General features: G+C 37.5%; 1 protein-coding gene across 4 annotated transcripts in view; it reads left to right on the top strand.

Annotated features, from left to right (window-relative positions):
• LOC107672257 (bcl-2-like protein 13) overlaps positions 1-13,175 on the top strand; it is a 20,862-nt gene extending 7,687 nt beyond the window's left edge. For all 4 annotated transcript variants that reach the window (XM_016465368.1, XM_016465367.1, XM_016465369.1 and 1 more), the window contains exons 3-7: positions 3,501-3,602; positions 3,692-3,848; positions 4,136-4,208; positions 4,312-4,440; positions 10,627-13,175. In XM_016465368.1, the coding sequence (XP_016320854.1) occupies positions 3,501-3,602; positions 3,692-3,848; positions 4,136-4,208; positions 4,312-4,440; positions 10,627-11,508 (1,343 nt within the window). In that variant the 3' untranslated portion in view covers positions 11,509-13,175. The remainder of the gene's footprint in view (positions 1-3,500; positions 3,603-3,691; positions 3,849-4,135; positions 4,209-4,311; positions 4,441-10,626) is intronic.
• The last annotated feature ends 3,041 nt before the right edge of the window (positions 13,176-16,216 follow it).

Genomic DNA, 16,216 nt, shown 5'->3' with positions numbered 1-16,216 from the left:
CTACATGCACAAATCATGATACTTTAATACAAACTGAAACATTTGTATTCATAAATATGTCTCTATTTGAACAAAATGCTGCACATTAATGCAATTCCTAACTCTGCAGATACCGGTTGAAAAGCATTTGTTTCAGTGTAGTGACGCACATTTGCGAATTTTTCAAATCGTGTACACGTTAATGAATTGCACTGGGCCTTGTTCGTTGGTAGTTGTGTGTGTGTGGGACTTGAAATGCTGTAAACAGCGAAAATGAAGTCTCAAAATCCAAATGAACCGAACAAGATCGACTCGAACTAGACGTCGATTAATTCATGCGTGTCACCTGATCCACATATGCACGGATTCCTTTTTGCATGAGCAATTTATGATATATTAATGCAGAACAGAACATTTTTATTCACAAACATGTCTGTATTTGTACAAATCGCTGCACAATCATTTAATCCCGAATTCCACAGACTCAAATTGAAAGGCATTTGTTTGTGGTTAGTAAGATACATGTATAAAATGTATGCAGTACATGGATAATTGTGCGTGCATCTATTAATCATTTTGAGTCTAATATCATCCCATACATTGAGATGCATTATCACAAAAGTCATGTACATACCACAGTGAACAAATGATGCCTTTACATGCTATTTGGAATTTCTTACTTTCCAATTCTAGAATCATAATTATTATTTTGTTGCGTTCAAGTGCTATGTTGTCAGAAATAATAGGAATCACTGAGGACACCAGGTTCATTCTTGTCTATTTCTTAGGGAAATCTTATTAAAACCAAAATGAATTGAAGATATTTAATCATTAATCATTTGAATAAAATAGAGTCCTGTTTGTTGTCAACCATATAAACATTACCCACACTATTGTATACATTAACTGTGCTGTCTAGATTGTCAGCTTGTGTTTTCGCTGTGTAAAATACATTCAATATGCATCTAATGGGGTAGATTTTATAAACATAAATGTACATGTCTGTATCAGCAAGAGAAAGCAGTGTAGATGGTGTGAGAAAAAAACTAATAAAAACAGTCACTACAGCAATAGTTCTCTCCTCTTGCTCTAGCACCTCTTATACTGTCCATAGAGCTGTTTTGCTGAGAATCTGGGTTGCTAACAGCACCATTACAGTTCTAGAAGTGTTTGTCCACAGTTGCTGAGGTCACATTCCTGCTCCAGGAATCTCCATTTTGCCCTTGAACATGGACTATAACTCAAAGTGCTATATACAGAGTGTCGTAACTAGTGTAATTTGATTGAAAAATGACTGTAGGTATTGCAAGTAATGCATTAACAAATCCTTCAGAGTGCATGTGTTGTCTATACTTATGTCGCAGTCCATATACGGTTGGCCAATTTGGTCCTGTTGGTATCATTTAGATGTCTTTTGACCAATCATTTAGATGTCGTTTGACCAATTGCCGAGTCCATGGCAGTTTGTTTAGAGGAGACATTGTAAGGCGGATTCTCATGAATATTGACTTTTACGTTCTTTTATTTAGTCCTTGTGGAGTTCAGAAGCGAATGCAAAGTTTGTCATTGAGAGTTAGTCTGGTTGACTTCAACACAGAGGATGGTATGGGCTTAAGCTGCCTGTTGGAGATATTGGAGCCTTGGGCATATCAGCGGTTCAATGAGGAATGTCCTATGTCCTGCTCTGGTTTTCATTCAGTCAGCTTTGAAAGTAGCTTCTGATCCCTCTTTCCACTCGACCCACTCTGCACTCTGACAGACTGTCATGTGCGATCAGCGTTGGCTTGTTCACATGCCACTGTTCAGAGTAAAGCTTAGCCTGAACAAAACTGACCAAAGACCGGCCCGGCCTGTGAAAGTCAATGTGATCTCCCATAAACATTTGTTAATGTTGTAAAAGGCTTTATTGTCTGCTTCATAGTCATTTTATACACACTCTCTCTAAATCAGTTTCTTTCCATTTTCCTGTAGTCATTCACTGGGTCTGTGTAGTTGAGAGAGCTAAAAGCCTGCACAAACACTAAATAATTCACCAGTGTATGAATGAATAGCCACGCAATGGGTTAAGGCACCACAGAAATGCCAGTTGTATTATAGCCACTATGTTTTAGTATTGTTTCTAATAATGTATTTGGAATATAATACAGTTAATGTGGAATAATCTAAATTAATTTAAAAGTACCTGGTCTTAATTTTCTTTTTGCTATTTACATATATTATCTGGAGCACATGATATATTGTGACTTTGTTCAAAAGTGGTGAGTTTGATAATAAATGCATCTATTAGATTGTTTAAGGTTTATTAAAGTCAATTAATGTTTGGATAAAATGAGTGCATCTGTGTTACACTCCAGTCAGTTTCACCTTTAGTTTCTTTTCCACTTCACCTTTTTTAGGTTCATCAGTCATGTAGAAAATTATTCAGCTGAGGATTTTAATAGCTGGAGTTTTCTGACTAGTTTTGGCTTAATATATTTGCATCAAATTCAAATAATCAAGATTGCTTCAAAAATTCAGGACTTGAGATTAGCAAAATATTTAAGGAACTGATTAAATTGTAATAATGCTTACACGTTTGAATAAAAAAAAAAAAAAATCAAGGTTACTACTTTAAATGTAGTAATGTAGCAAAAAATATTTTTGCTCCAAAAGAGCCTCAGATTCCATCTGTCATTGTATCTTGCATATTATCTTGTCTATATAGATTTACAACTTAACTCTTTTTTTCCTTAAAAAATAAAATAAAGAAATAAATAGGTAAAAAGTAGGGCTGTGTAATATATCGAAATTATCGAAATATCGCAAATGTACATATCGCAATATGCATATCGCTACAGCTTGCAATATTTGGGGCCATGAACAAAAGACAAAGAGAAAATCACTCCCTGCTCTTACCGAAATAACTTTTGTAGCTTAAATAAGAATCAGTGCATATTGAATTCAAAGAGTAAATACTAAGCAGTGTTTTATTTTCCCTTTTTATTATTCAGTTCCTAAACTCATGTTAAAATGATTACACTAATGTTAAAATGACATTTTTATGTAATGCTCGAGTAAAACACTGTTCACTTTCAGAAGTTGTTGTAGGGGTGCTTTCTTATTAGAATCAGAATCAGAATGAGCTTTATTCACCACTTAAGTGTGAGCAAACAGGAACTCTTGGTACATGCATACATACAAATAACCATATATATATGACACAAGATAGTTATAGAAGTTCACAGAACTGACTCGGCAACAGCTGAGTAAAACTGTTTCAACTGAGCATGTGGCACTTTAAGCATTATCGTATCGCATATCGAATATCGCATTATTTAATGAGTTATCACATATCGCATTTTTCTTCAATATCGCACAGCCCTAGTAAAAAGCATTTTGGTCATACTTAACCAGGTAAATGATAACATCAAAATACGAGACATTATAATTATTTATAACAGTTATATATCGGTAAGGTCTGCAGGCAAAAAAAAACAAAAACCTTTTTTTGTGATTAATAGATATTTTATGATTCTGTGCAGGAGAGAGCCATTCTACACAGGAAGTGGAAAGAGAGCGGAATAGCAGCCTGAAGAAACCGATTGAGAATGAAATGAAGCAGCTGGAAGAGGAAATTGCGGCCTGTAAGATATTTTTTGTTATTACACTGTAATTTCATGATAAAATGTATCTGGATCATAGTTTAAAGTCATCTGCCTCTTTTTCTGCTCAGCTTTTTCCAGGACTGGTTTTGATCAGCTCATATCCCCAGTGTTCAGTCCAGCCAATCCAGAAAGCTCCATAGAAGACAGCCTGGCAGTGCTGGGGGACCGTGTTTCACGGGACCTGGACACACACCTGTCCTCCGCCACTCACACGCTTCTGAGCAGGTCCTTTTAAACGTCCAGGGAAAATTCCTGGATAATTTTAGTAGTTGGAAAAAAGATCTAGCAACGTACTTGGCAGAGGTCTATGCCAGAAAAATGCATTGTGTAAACAGCCTGCACACACAGTTATTATAAGTTGGCTTTAAATTAGTTCAAATGTCTATTCTTGACATTGAACTTAAATATTGACGAAAGCTTTCAACATATGTTATGCTGATGTTTTTTCTGAAGAACAAGCTAATTCAGATTAATGCAGAGAAATGTTCATTATGTATGTGCCTCTCGTGCAGTGATTTGGACTTTGAGCACTTCAGAGCAGCGGTGGAGGAGGTGTCCTCTCATGCTCAAGGAGGATGGAGCAAGGTAATCCAAAACACTCAAAGCACCCTAAAGGCCATTGGGATGTTTTCACTGAATCGTGAATGTGTCTGTCCTTCATTTTCTTATTCTGTGTTACACTGTTTAGGTGTTGGTACCCTTAGTATTGTTACAAGCCCTACAGAATGAGGGGCAGCCACTGGCAGCACTGCTACACCATGGTTTGCGTTACCTTGAGGAATCGCAATCAGACTTCATCATTCAGCAGGGAGGATGGGTGAGTGACTTATAATTGATGGGTGATGTACTGTCTGTAGTTCGACCTGGATGGTATAGCCAGTTTTTTTCCATTTCAAACTTTTTTTCTATCAGTAATGCACATTTCTATGTCTCTTTTTCTGGTGTAGTTGTGCATTATGTGAGTTCACAAAACAAATGCACAGCACTCAATGATAAATTAATGTCTGTGCAACCTATTAGCAACTTATGAAACAAATGACAGTATAAGTGTCTAACTGGGTGTCCCTAAAGCAGTGGTTCTTGACCTTTTTAACTAAAAGGTCCCCATTGTCCAACACACTATCTGTAGATAAGATATTTTCCCCAGTGTTTTTAATCTCTTTTTATAAACTGAAACTCTAGTTATTGAGAGGGGAAAAAAATAATTTCTTGATTTCTTGCATTTTTAGCATTTAAAGTTAAATTATTTTAATTTATCATTAATATTAATTTTATTGATGATAATATATTAATTATAATAATTAATCTTGGGGGTTGGCTGAGGCCCCCTGGTTGAGAACCACTGCCCTAAAGAGGTGAAGGTCAGTTAAAAATACAAAACTGGGGAGGAATGGTCATTCACTGTGTTTTTCAAGACTCCTGTCAGGAGAGGGAGCCAGAGCTGTGCTCATGTTTTTAACATATTACCTAATTCAGCTGCTGCTGGATAATGCTAGAATAACTTCACCAACACATTGTATGTTGACAAATGATACTTTGTTTACATTTTTTGCTCAAAGTGTGAAGGACTATGTTATCCATACAATCCTTAGCAGTGTTTTTTTTTTTAACTCATTACGTGGCTATGTGATGGCTGAGATAACTTTGTTTAGTGTTTCATCAACAATTTCACCTTCCTCTCACCTTTATGGACAGTGATAACTTTAGGGTGCTTCTGTCAAACTGTGGTGATCATGAGCATATTTGTTTATGGTACAACTCTTTGCAACTTCACATTAAAGATCATAATAAAAAATTACTCTTTAACTTAATGTTTTGCATAATGCGCACACTCATTCCCATTCATCTTATCAAAATGTAATTGTATGTAATTTGATAGTTCAAACTCAAGATTGATAATTTCGGAAGGCTATCATACCCTCATGCAAATGTTTTATGAGAACAACTCTTCACGTCTGTCAGATGATGTCGTAAAGCATGATGTAGTTCTTGTTTGTTTATAACATCCTATTTAGGTCACACTGTATCTCAGATGAGGGCCGTCCGTATGAAAGACTCAGTTCATGCATTCTGTGTTGTGCAAGCTGAAGAACTCAGTCAGAAGGATTAATTTAATTAGAGTGCCGTTGACACTGACACAGGGAGGAGGGGAGACCATTGTTTTATACTGCCGCTCAGTACAGGACCACATTCCAGTGATGGAGCGAGAGCTTTGGCGTAGATGATACGGGATGAGCATCTGTGAGAGTTTGAATGCAGCTGGGAGGAGTCTGACGAGGAGGAGACCGTGTGCAAACAAACCAGACCTCCTGCTCAGCAGTTCCAGCCCCATTACTCTGACAGCAACCTTTATCCTGCCTATACTTTCTCTCTCTCATTCACTTTATTTCCTTGTGGTCACTGCTGGAGTTTTGCGCCGAACACAGGCAGGTAGGACAGCTGCTTTCTTCTAGATGTTCTCTTCTGGTCCATTTGCACAAAAATATAAACGTTATCAATTTAGGTCTTTTTTGACCGCTTTCTTGCTCTCCATTATGTAATGGCCGTGGCAACAAAGTTGTAAATGGATAATAAAATAGCAAACACAAGAACACTCTCACAAGGTTTAATTCTCCATTTAGTTATGTCCATTAAATAGGCCAGTCTGTAAATATTTAATTTGAGGATTAACCTGTTTTAGTGTTGAAATGACTGCAGTTGGAGTGACTTTGTTTGCTCAGTACTGCTTTTAGATGAATATAATTGTGTTTTGGGCAGTCACTGTTTTTTTTGCACCCTTGAAGAAGTACAATAATTGTTATAGTATTACAAAACAATAAAATAAGCCTTGTAAGTAGAACATGAGAATGAATTTCTGAGTAAATTGTTTTCTAAAACATTCTAAATTGCTGCATTAATATAGTGTCAATTCATGTATAAATGGTTTTAATACGCAATTCATGAATGAGACCCAAAGTCAGTGACATGAATGAAAAGGGATCTTTGTGTGTGTCTATTCTGCAAAACCCAGGCCAAAGCAGTGAGAAGCCATTTTGAAAACTAAAATACAGCACAAGTCAATGACATGTTCCCGCTGAATCACGCTGTCTGCTCTGATCATGATAACTCCTGTAGCTCAAGGGAAAGCGTTCAATGCACCACCAAAGGGGTAACAGATACCCGGTGTGTGGGACGTGAGGGACATTTTGTCTTGTGAGTTACTCCACCCCTTTGTCCCGTTCTTGTCCCTCTGTACGCAACAGAGTTGACCTTCAGGGTGTCTGTGTCACATGGCACAGCAACGATTCTTGAGATGGTATGATGTGATGTAATTTGACTCCTGTTGTGCTGGTACAGACAAACCGGACCAAAGCAGTGTGCCCCTGTCTGTATATCAGTAGGTGCTGAGAGCGGTGCTCAAGTCACATCAGATCGCTCGGCCCGGCCTCTTACGTAACTACATTTTACAGGCGATGTGCTGCTCTCATCACACAAACAGAGGCCTTACGCCACCCCCACACACTCCAGAGATGAAGAACAGAAATAAATCTGATAAATCCTCCTATGATTCAGCTGGAGCAAGGCTGTCCCAGTTTGACTGCCTCCAAACTATTCACAGGGCTAGTTGAGATGGTGACCTGTATGCATGACATCTTATAGGAGATTCAGAGGAATCTTTCAGCTAGTATCCAAATTTGGTTTGGATTCAGTTTAACAATATTAAGTATTTGCTTGCGTACATTTAGTATATGTTTAGTTTTAAAGGGGCGATGTTAACCCATTAAGAGTCAAGTCTGTGTGAAAGGCTAATGCTCTGTTTATTAATGAATGAGCAGGCTTAAGCGGTGAGTTTCCTCCAGTAGGTTGCATGATGCAGTGGGTAAACTGGTCTTCTTATCAGCAGACACAGTTCAGCATTCACAGTCAAATGGTACAGTATGTGGAAATCCACATGTGTGGTGCACCCTCAACAGACAAGATACGTTTATCTTTGGTGTGGATGCCTTAACAATAGAAACTGCCTTACAAGTGTGTCAGAAGTAGTATATACTGTCGAAAAGATGTCTAGTGTCTACAGTGATTGTGATTCAGAATGTATGAGCATTCACATTTATGGACACTACTGTTCAAAAGTTTGGGATCAGGAAGATTTAAAAAAAAAAAAATTAAATTAATACTTTTATTTTGCAAGGATGCATTTAATTGTTCAAAAGTGACAGTAAAGACATTTATGATGGATTTACACAAGATTTCTATTTCAAATAAATGCTGTTCTTGAAATATATTAGAATAGTTATTTTAAGTTGTAAAATTGTTTTTTAATATTACTGTTTTACTGTATTTTTGATCAAAAAAATGCAGTTTCTGTAAGCATTAGAGACCCACTCTATTGAACTATACTGGTGTATGTTTAGTATACACATTAGTTCTCATACTTATTAGTAGCTCAGTATTATTAAATGGTTATCACTAGACCGGTTGTATCCTCTGTACACCACCCTGTCTTCAATATTGCACTCTTGTGTGAATGCGAAAGCATTTGAGTTTGGCAGATATGGGTGAGTTTTTGTCTTTAGGTGAGGGTGGGTACATGTACTTAGGGTGGAGTGGTGTATAGGCACACAAGGCTCACCTAAGAGAACACGCCTTACAGCATAACTTCATTTTTAGACAGTCTCTGGATAGGAAAGCAAGCCTAATCTTGCAGGAAACATCCATCTTACTCCACCGTTCAAAAAGGTATTGTCAATTTTAGACTATGTAAATAGGGTTTTTGTTACTTTTTTTCTTGGGTTTATTTAATCGGCTTAAAAATAAGTCAACATTCTCAAATCCATCCCAATCTAGTTTTCTGTGATGGTTTCACATGCATTTAAGTAGGTGTCTTTACTGGCCACAGATTATTTTGTGTCATTTTCATTAAAAATTATCACCTGTAAGTCAAGTATAATATGTGCAGTGCTACATAGCTCATTATGCACTACCATTCGAAGTTTTGGGGCTGGTACTATTATTATTTTTTTTAATTAATGCTTTTATTTGCATTAAATCTATGACAGTAAAATGACAGTAAAGATATACAATTTCAAATAAATGCTGTTCTTTTGAACTTTCTATTCATTAAAGAATCCTGATAAATGTATTGTTTCCACAAAAATATTTGGTAGAACTGATTTCCACCTTGATAATAAGAAATGTTTCTAAACATTAATAAATGCAGCCTTGATGAAAGCCTCCATAACAGACCTTTCAAAGTAGAATCTCAACCCCAAACTTTTGACTTTACTAACATAACCTGTTGTTTGTTTGTTGTGTTTGCCATGCAGATTTAAATAAATAAATGAATTTCTGTCTTAATATATGAATGTTGAAGTGCATATGGTCCACTGGTTTCTTTGAAACTCTAAAGCCATATGACTATTTAGTTATTTTTTAGGTTACATGTGATGGTTATCTATCTATCTATCTATCTATATATATATATATATATATATGATATGTATAAGGCACTGTCACATTCTACTGGTTGTGTGCTTATGGTCCTCTCTCTGTTGGCCATCAGATTTTAATCCAGATGCTGGGGTCTAATGTGAGACAGGATTACATGTTGAAACTAGATGCACGTGCACATTGGTGGATTACTGAAATCTAAAAGACCAGAAAAGGCACAGTGAGCAGAATGGTGTCTTTTAAGATGAGCAAGGGCAGTATATATTTTTTTTTATGCAAATGAGCAGAAACTGACGGATTTACAGACAATGCGTTCAAATTCAAATAGGCTCGTTTTGCATGCTTGACCTAGTAGTGGTAGACATGCAGAACGCAGTGGCATATGCGCACACCACAGCTGTATGGTGATATCATTGTGTGGGTGACAGAGGAAGATAAAGACATGACTAGATAGGAGGGACCCTGGCCAACAGTACAGTGAATAGAGGTGGAGAGTGGATTAACACACTTCCTGCTGAGGTCTTTCCTTATTGTGAACGTTTCCCTCAGGTCTGTCTTTGTGTGTTTTTAAAGAAGATGCTTCATTCAAGTTATTTTAGATAATAAGAACCAATCAACACTGTTTTTAACTTGATTTGCTGTATCTGTTTATGTACTCTTTTTTTTTTTTTTTACAGTTTTTGCGCAAGAACTAGGAGAACTGACTAAAAGCTTTTATCAGCCAAATACACTCAAATATTATTCAGTTAATAAGTGTCCATCACTGCAGCTTTGCATTTTAAAGTTGATTTTGTTTAGTCAACCATGAAGTAGAGAGAATTTATTATTAGAGCTGTATTACTCTCACACTCCACTGGGTGGCATAAGAAATTCAGTGACAAATGATGCCTGTCATGGTAAATTCAAGTACTAAAAAAGACATACTCCAATGATTCTGTTTGAAAGTTGGTGTGTGTGTGTGTGTTTAATAAATACGTTTTATTTTAACAAGCTACAATACCATTCAAAGTTTGGGGTGGTAAGATTTTAAAAAAAATATTTAGATTAAAACTTACACTCATCAAAGCTGCATTTATTTGATTAAATACAATAAAAATAGTAGTATTGTTAAATATTGTTACAATTTAAAATAATTTAAATTTTAATATATATGAAAGTGTGATTTATTCCTGTGGTGGCAAATATAAATTTTCCTATTACTTCATGATACTTCAGAAATTATTCTAATATGTTGATTTGGTACTCAAGACACATTTACTATTATTATCAATGTTGAAAACAGTTGTGGTGCTTAATATGTTTTTAGAAACCGTGATGCATTTTTTTCCAGGATTCTTTGATGAATATAAATAAATAAAAATAATTTTAAAAGCATTTATTTGAAATAGAAACCTTTTGTGACATTATAAATGACCTTACTCTGTTACTTTTGATCAATTTATTGCACCCTTATTAAATAAGTGTTAATTTATTCAAAAAAATCTTACTGACCCCAATCCTTTGAATGCTAGTGCACGTTTTTGAAAATAAAAAAAATAAAATGAATAATTTTGCATATGAATTTACATTACAGGGCACTGTGTTCAGCCTGGATGAAGCTGAGGACCCTGGCGTGATCATAGCCGAGGACAGTAACGACATCTACATCCTGTCAGGTGAACAGACCTCGGATCAGCTAAGCCCTCCTGCTTCACTACTGACTCTTGGAGATAGCAGTGGGCCAGCTTCCTGGCAGACAGAGAGTCTTCCTGTGTCTCTGACAGGCCACGAGTCTTGGGCGCAGGTTGGCATGATGGACCCAGAAGATGCCAAGAGTCTGGACAGCGCAGAGGGAGTGGCGTTAGTTGAGGAGCAAAGCGAGAACAACTCCTCGAACTCTGACATTGTCCATGTGGAGCGTGAAGATGCCGAACTGCTTGAAGAAGGTGGGGAGACGGTGGAGGAAGGGGAGCTGCAGAGTAGCGTACTTAGCGTGCTGGGCAGTGAGAGTGAACTCGCTGCTGTCCGAGAAGAAGCACCAACCGCAGAGTCGGTGCAGAGTGCACCTGAGCCGATTGTGGAACAAACCGTGATGGAGATCCCTCCACCTCCAGCCTTAGTAGAGCTAGAGCACCCAGCCTCCCCTGCTGCTGCTACCGCCTTGTTCCCCGTGCCTGAGCCTGAGCTTCAAGCTCAGCCTGTTCCAGCTCCTGTGGAGCCACAATCATCACCCCCACCTGATCTAGAGCCGGAAGTGGTCCAAGCAACCCTGGAGCAGGAGATACTTCCAGAGGTTGATCTGAAGGCCTTCTCCCCGGCCCACAACCTCCCTGTTCCGACCCCTCCTGAGGTGCAGACAAAGTCAGTGCCACAGCCTGAGACCTCTGACCTCCCCGTGCTGCTATACGGTGGTGCTGCCCTGGTGGCCATCGCTGCAGTATTGGCTTTTGGAGCGCTGGCCTACAGGAAGAAGTAGAGCGTCTGTGACTGTCCATGACCTCACTGTATCTCTTGCCCTAATGGAAGCCCTGTGGGTCACAGTGCTGCCACAAGCAGTACTTTATGGGAAAAGTACTCCTCTTATGTGCCATACCATTTTATTTTATTCTCATTGCTTTTATTTGTTGGCTTAGTTCTTTAAACCAGCTTTATGACTGGAGAGGAACTTGCAGGTGCAAAGTCGGGTTTCTTTTGTGCTGTATTAAGGCCAATTCACACTGCACAGACAAATGCCTACAAACTTGTTTGTACATGTTTGTTGGGTTTTGTGTGATCAGTGTGTGTTACCCCTGTCGGTGTTGGTCGGGGTTTGTTTTCACCCGAGTAAACATGTTCAATCAGTGTTTGTCGGAGTTATTTTTCATAAAATTCTAAATCCAACGGCCAACTTGTTTGTTGGTGTTTGTCTGTGCGGTGTGAATTGGCCTTTAGTGAACATAGTAGTGATCTGTTCACTAGGCTGTGACCAAGGTTCCTAGTTCCAAAAGGAACCTTAAGGCTTCTGATTCAGAGGAAGTAAGTTAATTTTTGTTAGTGAAGCATGTTTATTCTCATATATAAGTATTTGATTTAATGAAATAGTTTGATTTTAAAACACAAGCTTGTGTGAGTGCATGATTATGATTTTACCTTATCAGAAATGAAATATTAAAAGTGCAAAACTTTATGGGCTGTGCTCTTCCGATGGATTGTGTGACTGATATTCTCCCAAAATATATCAGTACTTATACAAAATTACTCGCAACAACCAAAAGCAAAGTCTCCACGCATCCTTGATTCATTTAGACATTCATATTAACCACCTTTAATGTATATTTTGAATAAATTAGACCTGATTAGGCTTGCATGAATGCTTTTGGGTGAATTTAAAAAGTAGAAGCCTAGGTCACAGCCTCAAATGGGAAACCCCTCCACTTTGGCTGATACATTTTGTTTAAGGGATTGTAATTTCTTAATGTACAGCAATTCGCTATAATGTGAATGTTTAAGGTACAAAAACATGTTTGTTTAGCACTCGTGAAAATACTACACCAGCACAGTCAATATTGCCATGGTGACAGGGCACAGTTGACTGAATTTATCTCAACGTCAGGAAGCGGGAGATAATGCTAGATGAAAAGTCATTTAGTTTTCTAATATGATGTTTCTAAGCGTGTATTTTGTAATTAAATGTTCCTAATTCTGGGTCAAAAGCAATTTCAATAAAATCTTGTGAAATATTGAAATGAGAATATGGTGAAACATTAAACTTGTGGTTTAATCTTAAACCACCATGATTCAGAAACATCCAAATGGATTTTGTAATTCTAGAGTAAAAAGTGATTTGCTGTGTTAGGTAACATTAACTGTCTGTCGCTCAAATCAAATGCTGACTTCAGGTTTGTGGGACCAGAAAGTCTCTTAAATGTCTTCTGGGCCAGTCCTCGGCCCTTTATTGTTTTTCTTTGTCTTCTCATATAAAGTATTTTCTGTCTTCTGCCTTTGATTTACACCTTGCCTGTACCTTGTGCTGTTGTTTGTCCTTGAAAGGTAAAAAGGCCTGCACGGCACAGCCTTGTCACCCTCTTTTCCCTGTTGTGTGCCTATCCAAAAGAGACCTTGGTCAAAACAACTGAAAACAAGCAGAAGTCATATGTACAGGCAGGATCCACCTGTTTTGTCAGTTGTTGGCAACCTCACGTCAGAGAAAGTGCGGTTTTTTGTGTGCGTGTCAGATGGACAAAAGCTGTGAAATAAAATCGTAGTCCATCAAGGGTAAAGCTGGTGGTTTGTGTCCTGATTTAAGCATGAATTTTATCATCATAACTGCTTAAATTAAAAAAAAAAAAAAAATCATGCAAACTCTTAAGAACTTCCTCCATTTTGTATTGATATGAGTCAGCGTTGTTGTACATAAAAGGGACGGTTGATCATGTGATATCCCTTATAGACCATGCTTTTTTGAAGGAAATCAAAACAAAGTTATCGGAAAAGAGAATACATTTTTTTCCTTAAATTTGATTTAATGTACAGTTTCCTGTTTAATCGGGGTATTATTTTTCCATGGCAGTTAAAGAAATGCCTAACAAGACCATAAAACTTAATATGGCTACAATGCCAAAACAACAACAACAAAACGTACATCACTTGTTTCAGACCGTATTACAAGGGAATAAAGAAAAAATATATACTCCATAAGGTATTGCTAAGGTTTCAGTCTCGACAATCACTTTAAATGAAGGATATGCATTTGTCTTTACAGGCAAAGTAATGTATCAAATCTATCAGTTATTTATACACATATATTCACACTCTATACTTTATAAACGTATAACTGGAACACAGAGCTCATCAGTGGGATCTGTGTGGTAAGAAATACTGCACGACTGTGCCATAAAGACGAAACAAAAATTTAGGTGCATGTTCACAAACACTCTTCATAAGCACAAAAGTGAAGGCCATCTCCACAAGTTCCTTCTTAAACTCCTTGGCACCTGCCACCTGGAGAAGTAAGGCTTTCACTCCATCAGACAGATGGCTGGCCCAAAACTGCAAATGTTTAAGGAATATTGAGAAATGGTTTTTCCAGGTTTAAGGAGCAACAATTAGTGTAAATTTATTAGAAATGTAAACTGCTAAGATTAGTTTGCAATACAGTAATTTGTCTCACCTGCTCCTGAGATCTGCATAGTTTCTTGGTCAAACTGTCAGCAGCTTGGGACAGGACTCTGTGCTCAAGCAGGTCTGCAATTCTGATCAACTCTGCAGCCATTTCCCTTGCTGCCTGAGCCTCTTCAGCATTGACTGAGATGGAAAGATGCATTAGCAGCGTTAACAGACACAGACAATGGCAAAAATATAGTACTTTTAATATAACTAATAATTAGGCATGCAAAATTGTCAGAAATTTTTATCAGTGTCTAATATACCTGGTACTTGAGGCTGAACTTGATGCTGAAGTTCATGTAAAATTTCTCTGTAGCTGAATGAGACATGTCCATCGGTTTGTAATTCCCCATCACTCTCAATATAATTGTGATTTGTAGGCAGCTTTAGCTGTTCATCAAGATCATCAAGCTCTCTTTTAAGCTCGCTATTCTGGCAGCCTTTTTGCTTAAGGAAGGAAAGGAGCACCAGGGAAGTGTCTGGAATGTTGCCAAAGTTTCTGTTGCAGTCCATTGCACAAACCCGTACAATGCCTCATACAAGTGCTCTGCGATTCAAGAAAAACGCAAAAGCACGTCGTTTCATTATAAGATAAGATCAAACATGAGTCACTGCAACTGTTTTGAATGATTTACAAGCATATACATGGCCTGATGCATAACATGCATAAAGTTTTCTGTTAGGGTGTAGTATTTGTTTATGAATTTGGCAGACTCTTTTATCCAAAGCAACTTGCACTGTATTCAAGGTATGAATTTGATCAGTTTATGCATTCCCTGGAAATCGAACCCATGACATTAGCGTTGCTAACGCTATGCTCCACTGTTGTATTATATATAAATGTATTACAGCTGTATATAAAAACAATATATATCTATATAGATTGCTATATATAGCTAAATAACCTAAACGTAAATAAATGTGCGACCTTTTTCGGTCGGCTTAAATAACATCATGAAATATCCCAGCCCAAACTAGCTAACAGCTGATGATATTACCTGTTTATTAGTGGCTAGCTAATATTATTCGATGATTATCGAGGATTGGGGTTGATTTTATACATGTTTTAATGACGTTTACAAGAACCGTTTAAAGCAAGAGCAGTTTTTGCAAAACCGAGATCAGTTGTAGAAAAAAATGATTCTCAGATCGAAACAAAGAAAATCTGTAGTCCAAATTCATCTGTAGGGACCACACACATGACACTTAGGCTAGATGAAGCTCAGTGTTTACTCGTTCAGTTAAAATAAAAAATACCAGTCAGATGCAGAGCACTTCTGAACATTAACGTTAACTTACAGGAAACTTGAGTCAAACTGAAGGAAGCCTGAAACTTTAGTCTATCTGGGTAAATATAACAGTAAACACGTGAATGAATGTTTATATTTAAAGACATAGCACGAACTGTCGTAACACTATCCACAGAAACTATGATAAAACACTTGCGACTAGGCTACGATCTAGTAGCAAAAATACCGGTTAACGTTATTTAGTCTCCTTTGAGGCAAATGTTTAAAATCCTGTCTATATACGTGTCGACTGTACTTTACAGTGAAAGAACAAACATTACTTACATAAACTTCAAGTCAAAACATCATGTAATAGTGAAGCTTTGTAGCCTAATAAACAATGTGCTGCGACTCTTAAGAATCCCCCGCCTTCCTGCGCGTCACAGAAGGCGTGGTCAAAGACTAAGGAAAAGCGAAAGCAGCTAGAAATCCACAAAAAAAAGAAGATAATGTTATTCTCGCGGTTTACTTATAGTGTAAAGGCATAAATTATGTGCGACCTTTCTAAACGTAGCAGTTGCCGAGAATGACTCAGAAGGCCGAGATAAACAGACGTTAAAGTCTCAAATTATGATGTGAACACGCGGCTTTACCCTCGTTCTTTTAACTTAACTTCTCTTTAGGACAGAGGGGTTTTTGGAAATGGAGTTCCCCTTCTGTTAGACTGCACATGCTAGATAAAGAATACCGAGGAAAAGTTGGCTGAACTATTACACCACCTACACTGTGGAATATGAGGCAGAGCAGTAA

The sequence above is a fragment of the Sinocyclocheilus anshuiensis genome, unplaced genomic scaffold (assembly GCF_001515605.1).
Source record: "Sinocyclocheilus anshuiensis isolate Anshui unplaced genomic scaffold, SAMN03320099.WGS_v1.1 scaffold997, whole genome shotgun sequence".
Lineage (NCBI taxonomy): Eukaryota > Metazoa > Chordata > Actinopteri > Cypriniformes > Cyprinidae > Sinocyclocheilus > Sinocyclocheilus anshuiensis.
The sequence above is the reverse complement of the archived record's forward strand: the minus strand, read 5'-3'. Positions and strand labels throughout refer to the sequence as shown.